This window comes from Marmota flaviventris, chromosome 9 (assembly GCF_047511675.1).
Source record: "Marmota flaviventris isolate mMarFla1 chromosome 9, mMarFla1.hap1, whole genome shotgun sequence".
NCBI classification, from domain to species: Eukaryota; Metazoa; Chordata; class Mammalia; order Rodentia; family Sciuridae; genus Marmota; species Marmota flaviventris.
In genome coordinates, this window is record NC_092506.1 from 2,425,270 (window position 1) to 2,445,311 (window position 20,042).

The 20,042-nt window shown below is 61.8% G+C and overlaps 1 protein-coding gene across 1 annotated transcript; it reads left to right on the plus strand.

Annotated features, from left to right (window-relative positions):
- The first annotated feature begins 1,572 nt into the window (after positions 1-1,572).
- Positions 1,573-18,323, plus strand: Cd81 (CD81 molecule). The gene is made up of 8 exons (XM_027944732.3): positions 1,573-1,864; positions 12,161-12,275; positions 15,366-15,463; positions 16,254-16,328; positions 16,575-16,679; positions 17,004-17,105; positions 17,595-17,681; positions 17,770-18,323. The coding sequence occupies exons 1-8, from the start codon at positions 1,799-1,801 to the stop codon at positions 17,830-17,832; spliced, it is 711 nt and encodes a 236-aa protein (XP_027800533.1). The 5' UTR covers positions 1,573-1,798; the 3' UTR covers positions 17,833-18,323.
- The last annotated feature ends 1,719 nt before the right edge of the window (positions 18,324-20,042 follow it).

Genomic DNA, 20,042 nt, shown 5'->3' on the forward strand with positions numbered 1-20,042 from the left:
GTCCCCATGCCCCTCCATCAACATCCTTGGAACCACTTCCCTCCTCAGCACGGATATGACCATCATATCGAGCGACACCTGTCACCCCCATCAGAGCCTAAGGTCCTTGAGGGAAGGGGTCCTGGCTGCCAGGTGCTCCACAGCCAGTTCCTGGAGCAGTGCCTGACACAGTGGGCACCTGAGAAATGTTTGTGCATGACCAAAGAAGAGGACAGAACAAGCTGGCCAGGCAGGGCCTGCCTCAGGCTGGTGGACCAGGGATGTAACGCGCATCCCACACCTTTGGTGAGCAGTGTCCCATCCCTGGAGAGAGCAGGGAACTGCTGGGACAGCAGACATCTGGGGCATGCAGAGAAACACCCCCCCCCAAGAAGGTCCATTCTGCACCCTTTTAACAGAAAGCACCCCACAGACCCCCATATGGAGACTGACATCCTTTACTGTAGTTCACTCTGACACGCGTGAACACAGAACTACGCGGTGCTGCTCAGATGCAAGCGCGAAGCAAAAACAGATTTACAAATTGACCACCAGAAAGAACTGCTCTGTCCAGGAAGGTATCCACTGGCCACCATCTATGACATACAACTAACACTTCCATGCCTTGGTGGCCACATTCCCAGTGCCCACTGCTGCCATGGGCAGTGATGCTGCTGAGTCGGATTGGTCAGGTGGTGAAGGTTGGGTTTCCAAAGGTGGCCCCACATGGTCCCCAGGTGAGGCTCTGTTCATGAAGCAGCCCCATCCTCCAGCTTTTGGGGAGAGGAGGACATAGGACACCTTGGTGGAGGTGTCACCTATGGTGACAGATATCATTCCCTCTTCACCTGGGGAGAAAGCCCTCCTCACTGGGAATCAGAATCGGTCCTCATTTCCTTACCAGAAGCAGTGAGGCCAGCAGGACCCCACACCTTCAGGAAGGCGGCTGGAAGACCTGGGTGAGGGGGCAACCAGGACGCGGTGTGAGATGCACAGTACTTGGAGGTTTCTTGCAGGTGTTTGGTGCCTGCTAGATATTTAACGCGGGTCTGGGGATAACCTCTGGGTGCACCAGTCGCCTTTCCAAAGGCAGACTCCACTAACAGCAGCCAGCGACACCCCTTTCTATGGGACAAGGGCCTGCTGACTAAAATCACTATCTTCAGGACCTTCAGGCCCAACTTCATGCCCACCCACTTTCCTTCCCGAGAGAGTAATGCGAACAAAGCGCGCTCTTAGCCTGAGAACATTTCTCTGGCCCCACGCGGCCTCCAGGGGTCCTCCCAGAAGGTCCAGGGAGCCTGAGGCAGGAAGAAAGAGGTCGGTCCTCAGGCGCGGCTTTGCAACCAGCCCCGGGGGCTTAGAGCCTTACTGAAGTTCCAGGACGCGTCCCTGCCGCACCAAGGTCGCGAACCCCAAAGTGCTTGTGCACCGGAAGGTTGAGGGAGGTTTTGCGGCCCCTGCCCCGCGCCCGGCGGCAAGAGGCGGGGCAAGGGGGAGGGGCGCGGAGCTCTGCGGAGGCGGGGCCTGAGGGGGGCGGGGCCGCAGCGGCCTATAAACGACGCGGACGGGTCGCGCGCCTGGCCACAGAGCGAGCGCGCAGCCGAAGCAGCAGCGGCGACCCCTGCGCCACCCGGGCCTCGCGTCTGCCTGTCGCCCGCGCCTCGCGCCCGCAGGTCGCTCGGGCTCGGCGTCCTGCTCGCCGCGCCCCGACACCCCCTGCCCATCAGGCCCCCCGGCCCGCCCGGCCCCGCGTCCCCGCGCGCCCGCAGCCCAGGACCGGCCCGCGCCCCGCAGGCCTCCCGCCGCCCGCGCCGCCATGGGGGTGGAGGGCTGCACCAAGTGCATCAAGTACCTGCTCTTCGTCTTCAATTTCGTCTTCTGGGTGAGCCGAGGGGAAGTGGGGGTCGCGGCGGGCGGGGGCCAGGCGCACCCCCTTTCGGGCAGGCCCGGCGGCAGCGCTAGGCCCCGTGGCGGGGTTGCGGCGCGGCGCGAAGTTGAGGGGCCACCTGTGGGCTCCGGGCGCAGTGCGGGATCAGGGCCGCCGCGCCCCTGGGCAGCCGGGCCAGGTGTCCGCGCGTCGCGGCCCAGCCCCCCCGCCCCGTCCGTCCCGTTAGTCTGGGGACCACTAACCTGTCCCTGTTGCGTGATGGCGATGGTTGCGGGGCGTGTGAACCCGCATCCCGGACTGCAACCCCTCAGCGGCGGCGGAGCCCGCGTGGCCCTCTTGGCCACTGTTTCGGGGACCACCCTGCTTCGCTGGTACTGAGGGGCCTCTAGGGCGGGACTCCCGGCGCCCCGCCCCCATGAGCTCATCCGGGCCACCGCCCCTGGATGGGCGGCCGAGAGCTGGGGCTGGGGGGCGCACACTTTCCTCCAGCCGTGAGCACAGTCTACACCACTTTTCTTCCTGCCCTGCTCACCCTCCAGTCTGGAGACCGTCCTGGGGGTCGGATTTAGGGCGGAGTGCACAACAGGATGGCCTCATGCTGGTGCGCGCCTTGCCCCAGTTCTGGAGGCCCATCTTACCCTCCTCAACCACACAGATTCCAGCCCCAGTATGGCCCCCACGGGCCTGTGGGCCTGTGGAAGCTTTGCGGGGAGTGAGGCCCCGGGCTGAGTTGACACAGACTGAGGGTGACCCTAAAGATCAGAATCTCTCTGCGCCCGGGCTTTCGGTTCCTGCTGATGGTCTGGGCTGGGTTGTCCACTTTTTGGAGTGCAGTCTCCCCTGGTCTCGGGGCCTGCAAGGAGCACTTTCTCCTCTGTGGCTCTGGCCTTTTGTTTCCATTTCCTGCGGAGTTGGAATTGGGAAGGGGTGGAGACTCTTCCCAGCCTGGGAATGTGGGTGGGTGTTGCTGGCCACTCCTCTGGGCCCCCAGCTGCTGTGCACCCCAGGCTCCCTTCTCAGGCCAAGCACAGGCAGTCTGTGTCTCAAGTTGAGGCAGGACCGGTAAACTTACAAAGCAGCCCCTGGAGTGAGTGTGTGGGACTGGGGACATCTGTTTTCCATCTGGACAGCCAAGGATCCCAGGGTGGATCTAGGGTCAGTGGGATGCTTGTTGGGGAGACACACTGGTCTGGACCCTGCTGGAGTAGGTTTGGGGGGCACAGCATGTCTTGCCAAGCCAGGCAGTGCCGCATGGCCTGCTGCAGCACACCATCTGGGAGCCAGGGCGGCCACGGGGAGCAGCAAGGCCATGTGGGATGGGCTGGCCCTGCCTGGCATGGCCCTGGGGGCCGCTGCTGAGTGGTAATGTTGATCGGTGTTTTTCTGCTCTGGACCAGGCAGGTTGGAGGCAGGCCTGTGCCAGGTTGTCGCTTTGCTGGTCTTGAGTCCCGGCTGTAACTGAGGACCCTGCAAGGAGTTGAAGGGCAGGCAGGAAAGGGGCCTCCTTTTGGCCTCTGGGCTGTGCATCAGCCCATGAGGCCCACCCACTGCCCCAGCTGGGAGGGCGCTCAGGCTCCCCTGGGAGCTGGGCCTCCAGGAGGTGGGTTGTTTCCCAGGCAGCCAGGATGAGGCCAACACATCCCCCAGGGCGCTCCTCCTGCCCATCCCAGGGGCCTGCCCAGCGCAGAACATGTATGTCTTTTTATGTTCACAGTTCTGTGGACCCATCCACTCATGCTGGACCCTGCACTGGCTGGAAATTCAGAGTTGAGCTGGGAGGGCCTGGCAGAGGAGCCCCTCTGTCCCCTGCATCGCGGGGCTGGTCCTGTGGCCGAGAGCACCACGGTGCCAGGGATGGACCTAGTTGAGCCCAACTCCGCTGCTCCAGTGCTGGGCCTCTGCTTTCTGCTCTCAGGGGGGTCCTCACGGTCCCTCCCCAAGAGAGACCGGGGCTGTGGGCAGACTAGCTAATGTACCCAAGTGTGGGACAAGGGGCTCGGCATGGGGAGAGCTCAGGAAATAGATGCAGGGCACGATGTCCAACAGGGTCCAGCCAGGGAGAGCGAAGCTGAGGGTAGGAAGTGCGTGGGAAGGGGCTGCCGTTCCCGGGGCACCTGGAGGACCCTGCCGCGCCTGGCCTGACGTGGACACAGGGCAGTACCAGGGGCTCATGGGAAGCTGGGTGAGCACAAATTGACAGTGGGTGTCTGGATGCGGCACTTTTTTTTTAAAGTTCTGTTTAGAGCGGAAGAAAGCGTCCCTGTGGTTGGAGCACCCCAGGCCGCCTAGCCTGCCTCTTAAGAAGCGCTGTGACAACCTGGTCTCTCACGCACACTCCCATTGCTGGCTCTCTCCTACACTGAGACGCAGGGCCCCAGGCAGCCTTGGGCTCTCAGCCTCTTCTGACTGGCTGCTGCTTTGGGGCTAGTGAGGTCCCGGACACTCTGAGTGTGTGGGCAGCAGGCTTAAGACAAGGGACAGGGCAGGAGGATGAGCAGCAGACTGGCCCAAGCAGGGGAGACCATGCAGATGCCTAACCAAGTAGTGAGGACATCCAATCCCTTGGGGTGGGTGCAGGGGCTTCTACTGGAGCATTGGTGCCCAAGACTTGCTGCTTTGAGACTTGCTACTGGGAGTAGGGCAGGAAGGAGAGCAGGGCCCTGTCCTGGGACAGGTGACTGGCCTGCAGAGCCTCCCTTCTCATCTTGTGAAATGGGCATCATGATGGTCTTCTCCATGGCTTCTGGCCAGGGAGCCCGGGAGAGGTGCTACCAGTCTTTGCTGGAGAAGGGTCCTATCTTCTGCCCAGAACTGGCTGCCCCTCTGGACTTAGGTGACTGGTGGCAAGCCCACCGCAAAGGAGACTGATTAGCAGCCGCGCTAACTGGCATTCAATATTCCCCTCAGACAGCACATGACTGTCACTTGGTGACTGTGGCCTTTCTTCCCGCAGGGGGGCTACAGTCCAGACAGGCTCTGGGTGGGGGCAGGGCTTCCTGTGCCTGGTTGCACCCAGTGGGTGAGTGGACTTCCCCTGGTGCCCCCAGGCTGTCTGGCTTCTGGCTGCCCAGCTTTGGGGAGACAACCGTCAGTCCAGGATGGGCTGAGAAGAGGAAGTCTGTGGTTTGTCCCTGGCCATGCTGGCTCCAGTGAGGGTGTCGGCAGAGAGGGGCACAGAGCTGCCGCAAGGAGGCAGGGGGCCTGGGACCCTGGTGCCCCTCCAGCTGGCCCTGCTCCAGGGCCCACGTGTTGCCACTGTCTAATGAGAGGCCCCTTCTCTGTTCCTTCTAGGGCACGCCAGGCCTTCTCCCACCACCTCCACCCCAGCTCAGGTCTGGCTCCAGAAATCAAATCCAGTCCCAATTCAGTCTTAGCTGCCTCCAAGCCCAGACAGGGAGGCTGATCCCACACCCTCCCAACCCAAAGTCCTGCAATCCGCCAGATCAATAAGGTTTAGAGTCCAGGCACCATGGAGGGGGCAGGTTCTCACCCTTGCACTGGCCTTGGGTTTTGGAACCCAAGGCCTGGCACACAGACGAATCAGGCAGTGAGTGCCAGGTGATCTTCCAGCACTGGAGGCGTCCACCTTGTTCCCTGGACAGCTGCATGAACAACCAGGCTCATCCAGAATTGGCTCTCAGGGGCCTGCACCTGTCCAGTACTCTGACCCAGCATGCCGGGTGGCCTTCCAGGAACCTCTGGACCTCCTAATACCCTGTCCCCTCTACACAGTACTGTGTACCTCTGGGTGCAGCAGAAGCCACTTTACCTGGCGGGCTGCAAAGCAGGTGCTGAAGTTTTTGAGATGACTGGGTCCTCTGGGTGGCCTCTGTGGCTGGGGGCATCCCTGTGGCAGAGGGCCAGGCCCCAGGGGCTGGTCCATGGTCAGCTGGTAGTTGGCTTTTACTCCCTGTGTGGCAGGGCAGCAGCCTTTGCCGTCCCAGCACTGTGGCCATGGGAGGGGAGGGCTTCTAGCTGGGGGCCGCCGTCCTCCAGGGCTCCAGGTCTGGTAAAGGCTGCGGGTACAGAGAGGTGCGTTAGAACCAGATGCCCAGAGTTTCATAGTCTGGAAACGCTGAGTGGGTGGTGAGGGTCCTCCTTGAAGGGGCAGAGCATGCCCAGTGTGGGGTCCCCACACCATGGAGGTAAGGTGGGGCAGGGAGCCAGACGCTAGGCCTAGGGCTCCGAGCCCTGCTCTCCTCTCTGAAGATATGCTCTTTTCTGATTTGGAGAGGTAATTCATCCATCTTCATCCTTGCCCCAGTTATTGAGGTAACTTGGCCATTATCAGGAAGGGGAAGGCCCAAGGGCCCCAGCAAGGAGGCTCTGGGCACCCCGTGCTTCCCCGAGTGGCAGCTTACTCCCGTCACGCCCCCCGTCAGCTGGATCCGCAGTTTCTCCGGAGGGTCTGTGTGGTCACCTGTGACTGCACGTTGAGCTCGTGGTGCAGCTGCCAGTGAGCTTCTGGTGGTGTCTCGAGGTGCTCCGCGCGGCAGGGTGTGGGAGCAAGGTCCCTGGTCCCCTGCCCTGCCAGAGCTCCAGTCCTGGGCTTGGACCTTGAGCTCTGGAGTAGACCCCTGGCTTGTGAGGGCCAGCAGCCTGCAGCCCTGGGGCTCTCGGGGAGCCCAGCCCTCACGCAGCTCCCACGGCCGGGCCGGAGGCTCTGCTTCCTGCTCCCCTCCTTGGGTGTAGCAACCTCAGCTACACAGACACTCCCCACCTCTGTGCCCGAGGAGATGATAGTGGCTCCTGAAGTAGCACTGTGCCAGGCAGGGCCTGGGAGACCCTGGCCTCCAGCTGTGCGGGGCTGTTTTCAGACCAGACCGTTGGCGATAAGGAGACTGAGTGCAAGCAACCACAAACCGCAGGAGCAGGGGGCGGGGAGGCTGGGACTAGAGCCCGTCCCACAGCCTCTGACTCCTCTGTGTCCTGGCTCTGGGCTTCCCTGGGGCAGGCGGTCGTACCCAGGTGGGAGCAGGTACAGCCCTGAGCCGGCTGAGTGCTGCTGGCTGTGACACCTGGCCTACCCATCCTCGGACCCTGCCTCCCGTGGCTGTCCCCACACCTCTTTGGAGCACACAGCTCCGAGGGTCCTGGTCACCTGCAGCCCCCTGCACATCTCTGGCAGGCCACTCCCCACAGGGCCACTGGGCTTCCCAGTGGAGGCAGACGTGTGACGAGCAAGCAGGGCACCTCGTGGCTAGCCTGCCTCCGGTGAGGGGCAGCCTCAGGGCCAGCCCACTCCCCGCACCCAAGTGCTCGTGTCTTAGTCCGTTGCATCCCAGCTGGACGGCAGGACCAGGTCTGGGTCCTCTCTTAGCATTTATTTTTAGACACCGGACAGGCGGCTTCCTGAGAGCCCAGTGAGCGGCGCTGCTGCTTCCTGGCCGAGGTGAGCGGCTATTCCTGCTCTCGCCGGGCTTCCTCCTTCCTGCCCAGCCTCCGCAGCTCCTCTCCTGAGGCCTCACTGGGCCCTAGAGGAGTGGCTGCCTCCAAGGAGGCCTGAGAAGGGTCCTGTGTCCCCCAGGGAGGAGGACTTGTTCCAGTCTCACACTCGGACCACGCACTGTCCCTCACAGTGGGCGGAGAATGGAGCTCGGTCTGCAGGGACCCGGGCTAGGGAGGACGGTGGCTGGCCTCCCCTTGGTGGGCTCCCCGCCACCCAGGTCACCTGAGCATCCTGCCTTTCCTCCCTCTCCACCTCCAGCACCCCAGCTGCTGAGCGGGTAGGCGCTGGGACACTTCCCAGCACGTGCGTGCACCCTGACCCTGGCAGTGAACAGACTCGGAGCCTGAGACACCCCCACTTTCCAGAGGCAGGGGCAGGGTCTGGGCTGGAGTTAGGTGCCCAGCTTAAAGGGGCTAGCCGACATGAGAATCGTCCTTGTCCTCTGGCACTGTGGGCAGCACTTGAAGTGACCCCTTGGGCCAGCCAGCTGGGGGACTGGAGCCTCACCCTTTCTTGGAGGGGCACATGTGCTAAAGTGGGAGAACCCCCAAGAAGCCCCGGCTCTGGCTGCGTCCTGGGTCTGGCTAAGGGTCCCTCACCGTAGGCAGCTGGCATGGAGGAGGAAGCTGCCCCAAGCCTGCACCCCATCAGCTGCTGCTGGGAAACACCAAGAGGCTGGGCAGGGACCCAGCGTGCTGGCACCCCCCTTGTTGACGTCGAGTCTGTTATTTATTAATTCTCAGGAAGGAGGAAGAAACAAAACCCTTCACAGAGTCATGAATACGCCTTTCTGTTCCCTTGTGTGGAGGCCTCCAGGAACCTGGACACGTTACCTGGGCGCTCGCTCCACCCCTGCCCCTGAGCAGGGAGTATGTTCGGTGGAAGGAGTATCTTGGGGTCAGGGAGCAGGTGGGAACTGCTTCTGCAGGCAGCTTTGAGCGGACATGTCTCCGAGAGGGATCGAGAGGACATTGCAGACTGCTTGTTTCTAAGGCCTAACTGATCACATCCCGAGTGCTGTCCACAGCTGGGTACTGTCCACCGTGTGGCCCGTCTCTGTGTGGGAGCTTCTGTGCCTCTACTTCATTTTACAAGTGAGAATCCTGGAGGCAGGAACACTGAGATGGGCCTGCAGTCACTCGGTCAGATGTAACCCGGCAGCCGGGGGCTCGGGCCTTCCTTCATGCCCAGCTCTGTCACTCCTCATTTTCCATGGACACTGGGCTCTTTACTTGGCCTCTGTGTTCTGTAGTTACACAGCTGGGTTTTCCTTCTCTGTGGACAAGACTCCAGCATGTGCAGATGCTTGCTGCTGGCCACGGGGACGTCTGGCTCCTGCCCAGGAAAACACGAGTGTCAGGAGGTCCTTTCTCCCCTTAGTGGTCAGTCTGCAGGACACGGGGGGGCGGGGGTTCTCGAACAGCTTTCCGTAGATGCAGATGGCATGTGGCACTGGCCTAGGATTACAGTGTGCAGCGGAGTAAGTCTTGACACGCAGGTGGCCCCGTGAAACCGTCGCCACTGCGGGACGTGGGGTCCTTTGTCCTTCCTCCCTGCACTGTGCTGGGCTGTGGCCTGGACCCCCTCGCAGTCCTGCTCACACAGGTGGAGTCAGAAGGTGCCTGCTCTTTTGCTGTCCTGCCCCTTTTCGCTGATGAGGGTCCACGCAGGATGAGCCCCAGGCCCATAGTCGCCAGCGCTGGGCCCACAGGCTGTTACTAGTTTGGGGCTGAACAGGAAAGAACCCGAGTCTTGTGTGAAGCTGGGCTCCTTCTCTTGGGTGAATACCTGGAGGGGCCCCGGGTGTGCGGCAGGCGTGGGGCTGACTTCAAGGAGGTCTGAGCATCAGCCACGGCTGCGCTGGGCCCTCCAAACCCCACTGCTACCCTCGTGGGCACAGGGGTGGCGGTCATTTTCTATCTTAGGCAGCCTGGTGGTCGGGTTGGGGTTGTTCAGTGCTGGGTGCTGGAGGGTGGCCTCCGTCCGTGCGTGGTGCTGGCCCTGTGTCGTGTGGTGCCCGTCCTGCCTCTGTGCACCTTGGGGGCTGGCTTCCTTGCCGTCGAGTGCCGAGCATCCTCTGGCCACAAGTCCTTTGTTAGGCACGTCCCATCCCAGCTGGGGCTGTCCTGCTTCCCTGGTCTCTGGAAGAGGATTCTTACGAGCTCTGACTCACTGGGGACCTCCAGCTGCCCTCCTGGGCCCCTCCTGGGGGTCTTTCCCTGCCCTCCCTCTGCCTTCCCACTGCTGTTCTGATAGAAGATCTCGGGACCCTTTCAGTTTGGGGGTCTGGCTCTCCCCTGCCTGGAAGGCCCAGCCAGCCCCTGGCTAGGGCGAACCTAGAGGTAGCCTCCTGCCACCCGACCCTGAAGTCCCGACAGGAAGCCCTCTTCCTTGAGCAGATGGAGAGTGGTGACTCAGCCCCATCGCATCACCAGCTCGGGTAGCTGAGCACTGCTCCCCCTCACCCTCAGGAGGTGTTGCCCCCAGCCCCTCAGCTGCATGGAGAAGGTAGGGGTGCCCCACCCAGCCTGGGAGGCACGGGGTGGGGTCAGCCCCTGCGGAACAGCTGTTGCCTGCCCAGCTGTCTTACAGGTGGGGACACTGAGGCAGAGGAAGGGGGGTGACCACAGCTTCCACAGCTGAGTCAAAGTTTGTGACCAGGCCTCTGGGACCCCTCCCGCTTCAGGAGCCCCCCAGAACATGTCTCCATGAACTCTGAACCAGCTTCCAAACAGAATGCGTGACGTCTTCAGAGCCTCCGTGGGAGCCAGAGTTACCAGGCAGCTCAGCCTGCCGCCTGCTCCCCTAGAGCCACAGACGGCAGCTGGCTCAGAGGAGCCCAGCGTGGCGCCCTGGGGCTGCCCGCCATCTCCTCCTCAGAAAGCCCTGGGGACCCCTGGCACCACCACAGGGCCTGGTCACGAGGGACGTGCTTGGGGCCCCAGCGGCCAGGCCGTTTCCAGTTTGGCCAGCAGGGCCCTCCCTCAGTGGCAGCAATGTCCACTGTGCTGGCTGATGGGAATGAGCCCCCGCCAGGGCCCTGACGGGTAAGTGGGGCCTATTCCTCTCCCACACGGGAGGGGCCGGTGCAGTCACAAGAGCCACTGGAACCGCATAGTGGAGATGGACGGGTTCACCAGGAGGACGGCCTGGCCTGCTGACCTGGGGGTGCCTCGGCCCTCGCCCTGAAGGCCTGGGGGCCACAGCTCCTGGCCGGCCCACTCCCCCCCAGGACTAGAGCCAGCCTACCTGGGGATCCCCGGGCCACTCGGGGCTTTCCTTCGGTGTCGTTGTTTGCCCGAGCTGTCCTACGCGCATCTCCCTTCCCCCAGGCCCTGCTTCCCTGGCCAGGACCAGTGGAGCGGGACCTGGCCACTGGGTGCTTTTCTTGAGGCCCAGTTTCAGTTTCTGTTCCTGTTTGACAGCTCTGAGTCCACTGTGGGGTGAGCATCAGCCCGGACTTGCAGACCAGGGGTGGGGCCCGTCCCTGCAGGTGGCCCTAGCACAGCACCCCACGTGCCTGTTGGAGGGCAGCCCGCCTCTGGCACTCACTGCCAGTGGTGACCAGAAGGAGGTGCAGTGCCTCCCCAGAGCTGTGCTTGGTGTGTCCCCATGCACCTGCCTCCAGGAAGCCCCCCGTGGCCTGGCCCTCCGCAAGGGTGGAGGATGAAGGCAGGGCCCTCGAGGCCCAAAGGAGCTGGTGGTGGGTCCCCCATGGGAGACCCTGACTGCCACTCAGACCTGTGCCGTTGCCCCTGGCAGGGCCTCATCAGCATGTGCCTCCCCAGGGTCTCTGCCCAGGTGTCAGGCAGGTCTCCATGTCCTCCAGCGAAGTAGAGGTCCCCTACCCTGACAGTCCAGGGGATGTGGGCCCCACTGTGAGTCAGGGACCCCAGAAGAGATCGATTCTGTGGTCCCAGGGTTACAGTGTCCCCGGGTTGAGGGATTGTGGGACTGTGTGAAGCACAGCAAGAGCAGGGAGGGACAGTAGGAGTCCGAGGGACAGTGTCTGTGCCCTCTGCTCCTCTGAAGTCTTTGGCTGAGAGGTGCTGGAGTAGAAGAGGGCCAGGGCAGGCAGGACATAGGGTGTCCCGCCATTCCTGGGGACTGTGTGTCTGCAGGAGCCCTTCATGGTGCCAGGTACCAAGAGCCGCAGCAGGGTGAGCCTACAGCCACCACCCCGGGGGCGTCTGTGGCCTGAGGAGGGGGGCCAGGTGCCTGGGCCCAGCAGGCATCTAGCCTGGTCAGCTGCTGGGGAAAGACGGGGCTGGGCCTGGTCGGGACCTGCCTCAAGGGCAGTCCCCAGCTGGCTGAAGGAGGTCGTGGATACACAGGATGGCCTGTGGTAGAGGGCTCCCTCAGCCTGAGCCTGTCCCCTGCATGCCAGCCCTGAGCAGGGACCCCTCCCCAGCAGCCACTTCCTCCACAAGCCACAGCCGGTCATGCCCCTGCCACTTCCTGGAGGCCACCAGATCCCCGCCCCCTTGGAAAAGGCCCAACAGTCCTTAGGGGCTCAGGTCCTGGTGTGGCCTCTGGCCAGCTTTAGGACAGAACGTCAGGTCAACCTGGCATTGGAGATCCATGGGTTTCCTGAGTGTCCCTGCAACGTTGGGCATGGGTGGACCGCAGTAGTCTTCCTTGTTGATCTGAAATTCACGTTGTACATCCTGTGTCACCTGGCAGCCCTGCCCTGGAGTCACAGCTCAGGTGCTGGGGGTGGCCCTTGGGTTCCAGTGAATGGTGGCCAAAAGACCAGTCTGTGGTCCCTGCTGAGGCCCCCTCCCCGACTGGAGGTGCTGTCAGCAGGCTACATGTGACACTGCTCCCCACTCTTTCTCCAGCTGGCCGGAGGCGTGATCCTGGGTGTGGCCCTGTGGCTGCGCCATGACCCTCAGACCACCAGTTTGCTCTACCTGGAACTGGGAGACAAGCCTGCACCCAGCACCTTCTATGTGGGTGAGTGACACGTGGCACAGGGTCTGCTCAAGAGCCCAGGGCTTCCGGTGCCTTCCAGGAGGAGGCAGGGCCCGAGGGTAAGTGGGCATCAGTACGGGGACCCAGCCAGCTCCAAAGGGGCTCTTGGAGCAGGAGGATTGACCCAGGGATGGGCATGTGGCTGCTGGGGACCCCACTAATCACCACGGACTAGGCTGGGGCCAGGGAGGGCCGGCAGCCGGCAGGGCTTGGGGATTGGTTTCAAGATCTTATTTTAACTCAGGCATTTCTGGGGAGGCTCTGGGTGGGTGGGGCTGGATGCCTGGGTCGCGTCGGAGGCTTCCTCCTCCCCCATGCTGCTGCCACACCTTGCTACCTTATTAGGCTGCCTGTGGGGGACTGAGCCTCCAGCGCCCCAGAGGCAGGGTGACCAGGAGGAGGGCCCTGGCTGTGCAAGCAGCCTTCCCCCTTGCCCTCCCTTGGAGGCGGGCCTGGCGCCGGCGAGTTCTGGCAGTGTTGATGTTTCTGCCCTTTAAAGGAGGGGCCCCTGGTTCAGGGCTCCATCTGAAGCCTGCTGCTGTCCTCCGTCCTGGTGGGGCCTGGATGGGGTGGGGCCCTCTTACCAACTTGGAAGACATGCTGGCTGCTGAGTAGGTCCTGGGAGCCCAGACATGCCCCTCCCTGTCCCACCTGGGTGTCCCAGGATAGGCAAGAGTTCTGATCACCCCAGAGCTGTCACTCCTTTCTCCCCTTGCCCTACCCACCCTCCTCCCGGGACCTCTGTCTTCCACAGAGAGCATGGACGTGGCTGAGGTCCAGACAGGACAGGGGTGGGTGCGCCTGGGGCTGTGGCTGGTTTCCAGGCCCAGCTGTTCTGGGAGGTCCCGTGCCCTGACTGCAGGTCCCTGTAGCCTCAGTACTGTGTGCCCTCCCAGGGGGCAGCCACCCACCCTGCAGGCTCACACGCAGACTGTGGCCTGCTACACTGGTGACATGCTTAGGCCAGGCTCCCTTGGGAGCAGACTGTTAGCTTTGCCCCACATCTGAGGGGATGGGGGACCTGACCAGTACCTTCTGAACTCCTGAGGGGTGGGGTTCTCCAGGGAGGTCCCTCCCTGACCTTTTTTCCCTCTTCTAAGATAATCAGGAGTATTGGGGGTTCAGGGGGCTCCCAGCAAATGCAGGAGCTGCCACCCCCGAGCTGGTAACAGCCAGGCATGCTCCTGGCTAGAGTGTCATCGGCACATCCCTCTCCTCTTGTGCAAGTGCTGCTGCCCACCTGCCTTCTCCCTGGGCCTGGGGCACCCTGGTTATTGGGCTTTGCAGGACTGGAGTCAAGTGGCCTTGGGGCAGGCACTTTTGCCAAGAACCACTCTCTTGGGGACATGGCAGCCGAGACAGTGGCTAGAGCAGCTCAGCGTGGGTCACTGTTGGCCCAGTGGGGCCAGACAGGAGTGGAGGGCTTACTTCACTTCAGACGAGGTCAGCTGGGGTGAGCTGAGCAAGGGCAAGGACAGCCAGGCATGTTGGCCCTCGGGGCTGCACTCCTTCAGGCCTCCTTTCCCCCCTCAGCAGGGTGGACACCACAGGCTTGTCAAGGTACCTGCTGAGGGTGGTAGCAGGGGAAAGGGGCTGCCAGGCAGGCCCCACGGTGCCAGGGCAGGGGGCATTGGAAGCAGGCCTCTGGATGGTGTGTTCTCTCCGTGGCCCATGGCAGGCTCCAGCTCCAGAGCCACCTGCTCCCTCTCCTTGGTTATTGGCTTCCTGGGCACTGGAGGACAGCTTCAGGCATGGGACTACTGGGCAGGTTGGGTTGGATGTCAGAGCTTGCCACTCTCTGGCTCTGCCTGTGCCCTGTGGGTAGGGACCACTCAGAGCCCCTCTGGCCACCAAGTCTCTGCCCATTCAAAATTGGCCTTCCTGAGTCCCCGCTGCTTCTGGGTTGGGCCCTGCAGGAGCAGATGCCAACTCTGACAAAGGCGCTTTGTGCAGTGCTGGGGGAGGGCGAATGGGCCAGCTGGCTCAGCACCCCCGGAACACTGCAGGCTCCAGAACACTGGAGGGGCTCTGGGCAGCCCTGGGCCTGTCCCTGAGTCCTGTAGGCTTGGGTCTCCTGCTCCTAGGACTCTTCAAGGCAAGAAGGCAGTGCCCCTTTTGTCCGGGACACTGGAAGTAGGGCTGAGGAGAGGGAGGCCCAGTTTGAGGGTGCTGTGCCCCCCAAGTGGGGAGCTATCTGTGAGGTGTACCCGATGGGAGACTTCTCAGCCAGGTGTGTTTGGTGCTGGCCAGAGGTGTCCTCTGGCCAGTGAGGGGGCCCAGGAGACCAGGTCCCAGATACGTTGCTTTTCTAAGCCTGGTGGTGGGTCCTGGCCCCTGGCTTCTTCTCCCTGGACTGGCCAGCCTGGGGGACAATGGGCCTGGCTTTGAGCAAAGAGGTTTGGGCTGCCCGGCAGCGTTGCCATGGTGATGGGGGGATGGTATGAGGGGCTGGGAAAGCCCTACAGGGACACTGTGGCCTTTCCCAAGGGATAGGGGGTGGCATGGGCTCCAGGACAGCAATGTGACCTGGCACCTCCTGGGCCTTGGTGACCCCCTGCCCTTTGGGATGTCTGCCTGCCTCCCAGGAACACATGCCAAGCTGGTGGGTATGGGCAGGTCAGCGGGGTGTGCTCTCCTCAGCTGCCCCAGCCACTCTCAGTGGCTTGGACACTCCATTCAGTTCTCAGTGTACAAGACAGAGCAGCCTGGCTCACACGGTGACGTCCCTACGATGGGGTCAGCTAGAGTGGACTGCTGTGTGCCAGCAGGGGGCCTCCACCTGTTTTCACCTCACCACCCCCAGGTCAACAGCTGGGACCCCAAGCAGCTCCTGATGCTACAGCGGGTGTCCTTCCCAGCCTTCAAGCTGGGTGTGGACATGGGTGCTGGGTGCTGGGGCACTAGTCGCCAGCACTCTGCACACTTGGATGCTGTGCAGCCCTCCCCTTGGCATCGTCGGCCTCCTCTTGTGTCACAGAAGAGGGCTGAGGCACAGAGGAGCTCATGCAGCCAGGCCGAGCCCGTGTCTCGGGCAGTACCAAGCAGCAACTCACCCTGGTCCCTGTCCCACAGGCATCTACATCCTCATTGCTGTGGGGGCCGTGATGATGTTCGTCGGCTTCCTGGGCTGCTACGGGGCCATTCAGGAATCCCAGTGTCTGCTTGGGACGGTAAGGTCAGGAAGCCCGGGAGTCCTGGGCCTGGAAAGGGGAGCAGCATCCAGCTGGCAGAGGAAGGGGTGGCCATGAGCAGAGGGGCAGGCCCAGGGTCTTTGGTTCAGCCCAACAGCCTCTGGGTAGCCTCCGCATCTCCCCAGAACTTGGGCTCTGATTTTCCTGTTTTGTTTGTAAATTGTCTCTCATCGGGTTTTACTTCCATCTAGTCCTTGAGGCTAATATTTCCAAGGAGAACTTTTTATTTTCTTTAAAAACAATCCACAAACATCACAGAGATTGAGTCCCCAAGACCAGCTTCAAGTGTCTTGGGGACCACCCACTGGCAGGAGACTGAGGCCCTGCTGTGCCTTCAGGCCTGGCCATTCTGGAAGGGGGGCCCTGTGCTCATGTCCCCAGCTGGGGAAGTTGAGGCACATGTCATGTCTCCTTTCCCATGACAAGCAGGAGAAAGGGTGGGCTCAGGAGGCATACTGCTGCATGCACCTGCCAGGGGCTCGCCACCCACAACCCCCCTGAGTGATTCTCCATTGCTCCTGCAGACCCTCCTGCAGACCCCGGGCAGTGTTTCTGTGTGAGTGCTTTAGCATCTCACTAGGGGGCCTGCATCTTGGGCTGTGTGCTTTCTGTCTCCCTGGTTGGGATGTGGGTTGGTGGATACTGTCAGCTCCTCCCCTGGCCATAATATGCACACCTGCTGGTTACGTGGGCTCCTGCCCTCTGCAGAAGGCCAACCCCATGCTGGTCCAGGACCGTGCCACAGCCTGATCCCTCCTCCTCTCTCCAGTTTTTTACCTGCCTAGTGATCCTCTTTGCCTGTGAGGTGGCTGCCGGCATCTGGGGCTTCGTCCACAAGGACCAGGTGAGCCTGGGCCCACCAGGGAGCCTAGCGGGGTGGAGGAATGCCCTCTGCCCAGGTCTTGAGTGATGGGTGGGTCTTAGTCCAGGGTTTGGGGGTTCTCCTGGGACTCCTCCTGGGGTCTGCCTGGTAGGAGGATCTCAAGGGTTCCATGGAGGAGGTGGCATTAGGACCAAACACATTGGGGGAAGCTTATTGCAGGGTGTACCCTTAGGGATGGTCCCCACTAATGTGACCACTCTGCCCCAGATTGCTAAGGATGTGAAGCAGTTTTATGACCAGGCCCTGCAGCAGGCTGTGGTGGATGACGATGCCAGCAACGCCAAGGCCGTGGTGAAGACTTTCCATGAGACGGTGAGGTTGAGCTGGGGCGGGCCCCAGTGGGGTACTCACCTTTCCAGATGAGTCCTGCCACAGCCCAGACCTCAGGAGCAGGAGGGGTCCCAGCTAGGCAGTCTGTGTGACCCTGGCGTCCCTGGATGGGCACCTTGTGGCCTGGTTGGCCAGAAGTGTGGGAGTGTCCGAACAGTGCAGCTGGGCACGACCCCCACTGCCCCCAACATCCCTGGTGCATTTCAGGGGGGTGTAATGCGTACCCCTGCTCCCCACCCCCTGCCACACCCAGAGCTCTGGCCGCTCTCCCCTGATGCCCAGAGCTGACCCTCTCGGTCTCTACAGCTCAATTGCTGCGGCTCCAACACCTTGTCCGCACTGTCCACCTCAGTGCTGAGAAACAACCTTTGTCCATCGGGGAGCAACATCTTCACCAATCTCTTCAAGGTGTGCACTGGTGGGTGGGGCAGAGGCAGGGGCCTCCACCTATCTGGGTGGGTCCTGGTTTGGGGGTGGCACCAAGGCTGCTCTATTGGGAGGGCTGGGTAGGTTGAGTGTGGCCCATGAGGAAGAGGGGAGACTCCCAGATGGGCCTCGCCCAGGGCCTGCACTTCCACTCATGCATGGGGGCACACAGAGTCCTTACCACCTGGGTCACTGCCCAAAGCTGCTGATGCCACTGGAGGCCCACCCAGCACGTGTGGAAGTCCCTTGGTAAACGTAGCAATACCAGTGATCATGGCCTTGAGGTAGGGAAGGCTTCAGGCAGTATGTCCCCGTGGTTTGGATTCTTTTTAAATGGACAGAACAACTTTGGGCAGAGCCCAGCTGCTGCGCCACCTCTCCTGATGTGGGGGTGGGGGAGGCAGGGACAAGGCCACCCACCCCTTCTGCTTTGGGGCTAAGCTGTCTGCTGACCGCCCACTGCCCCTGCAGGAGGACTGCCACCAGAAGATTGATGAACTCTTCTCGGGAAAGCTGTACCTCATCGGCATTGCCGCCATCGTCGTTGCTGTCATAATGGTGAGCTGGTGGGGGCAGGGCCTCTGTTCGTGGGCACTGAAGCCCCCTGCCTTTCGGGTGCTGACCTCAGCCTGCCTCCTCCCTACAGATCTTCGAGATGATCCTGAGCATGGTGCTGTGCTGTGGCATCCGGAACAGCTCTGTGTACTGAGCCCCTGCAGTGCCCCAGAGTGACCCGGAGGTGCTGCAGGGCTGTCACCACCTGTGTATATAACGTTTCCGGTATTACTCTGCTACACTTAGCCTTTTTACTTTTGAGGTTTTTTTGTTCTGAACTTTCCTGTTACCTTTTTGGGGCTGACGTCACCTGTAGGTGGCGTGGGTGGGGGTGGAGCAAACTTGGGCCTTGGGGACCCTGTGCTGAAGGGGCCCCTTAGTGAGCTCTGCCTGCTAAGCCAGCGCCCTCCCAGGGACACCTGTCCTGAGGCTCAGCATGGCTGGGCTGGGGGGCTGTTGCCCCCCTTCCTTGTCCCATGGGCTGCACCTTTTTAATCCTTGTTCCTTCCCTGCCCCCATTTTGAGAGCCGGGTCCGAGCACTCTTTATGCCTTCAATGCACCTGTCCTTTCTAACACGTCACCTTCAATTGTAATTACAACATCTTGAAAATCATTTAATAAAGAAGGAAAATCAGGCATGCTAACAGGACTGTGGAGCCAGTTCCTCTGCCAGCAGCACCCAAGGCCAGGTGAGCCCATTGTGAGTTTGGCCCCGATCTGGACTTTCCCAGGCCAAGGGGGAGCTGGCCCAAGAGGGGCTGCTGGCTACAGTGGGTGGGTAGGGCTGGACTCTGGGGAACAGTCCCATGTGCTGAATGACCCTTTTGGGGGCTCTGTGCTGCCACAGCAGTCTTGACATCACTCCCACCTCACCCCTTGGACACTTCATCCCCAGAGGGACAAGTGGGGCCAGACAGGGAATTCAGTACATGATGTGCTGGGGGTAGAGCTGCAAGACCCTCCCCCAAGCATTTCAGGATGTCTCCCTATTTGGGTGCCTTAAGTATTCCATTAAGCTGGGTCAGTCAGCCTAAAACCATATTTTAAAGGGGCTGGTGAGGAAACTTTTAAAGCCTCCTGGAGGCCCACCCAGCCCAGAGTGGTGAACTGAGGCTCTGAGGCTAAGCAGTCTTTGGGCAACACCCACCCTTTTCTCCTTGTCCCATCTCTTACAACCAATGGGCTTGACTAGATGCCCCTGTCTTCGAGGTCCCCAGCCTAGGCCAGGCTGCTTTCCCCTTAGTCTCGGTAGGGCAGTATGAAAAACTGACTGGGACATTTAATTGGCTGGACCTGGGTGGAATTCTGTCACTGGCACCCAGCAGCCTCCTTGAGTCTGACTCTGGAAACTAGCCAGGCCCTACACTGGAGCACTGCAGGGTCTCGGCAAGGACCGCTGCCCCGTCCTTGCCCCTGGGGTTAGCTGATGGTTAGAGGCGCCTCCTCCTTCCTACTCCCCCTCAGTGTTGCCTACTAGCTGGGGTGCTTCAACGTGGGCTTCTGGAAGCAAAAAACATTCATTCCTAGCAAGGTTCTGGGCAGGGCAGGATAAGGTGTCCCAAAGGTGCACCGCAGACCAGGAGGCTGAGGAACGGGCGTCTCCAGGAGAGGCCACAACAGGACCTTGTGGCGGAAGGTCAGAGGTGGGTGGTGCTTCAGCCGAGGGAAGACGCCGCCCTCGGGTGGAAGGGACAAAGGATGTCGCCCGGCTGGGGCCTGTGGCCTATCGAGGGGAGAACCTGCCGTGGAAGGCCGAGCCTCGCCCCCCGCCCAGCACCTCCTGGGTCAGGCCTCGGGTCGTTGGGGTGGGGGACTCCAGGAGGTCAGGCTCCACGTGCATGGGGCAGTAGGCCTTCTTACTGCCTCGGAGGTACTGATACTCAGCATCCTGGGCACCTTAGCCATCCTTTGGAGCCAGTTTGGTCTGGGGTGGTGGGTTGTGGCGTCCAGGTTCTTTGAAAATAAAGTAGTATTGAGCACTAAAATATTCGTAGTATTCGGGGGTGCACGACCGGTCAGCGGTGTATGGCGCCGGCTCCTGCGGACAGACCAACGCAGCACAGCACGGCCTACTGCTACCGCTTCCGGCCAGTACCGGAAGTGCGCGCGGAACGGATTCGCGCCCGTGGTGTGCGATGACGCACTTCCTTGTCAGAAGCGGTCGCTGAACTCGCGGTCTCCAGCAGGCGGCACTGGAACTCCGGCCAAACTGCACGGCCAGCCGCAGCCCCGGGGCACTCTGGGAACCGCAGTCTTGGCTCCGCCCCCTTCCTGTTCGTCACTTCCGGAGCCGAGGAACCGTGGGGAGGAGCGTTGGCAAAGCCCTGCGTGCGCGCAGAGTGCGCGTCCCGGCAGGCCTCAGG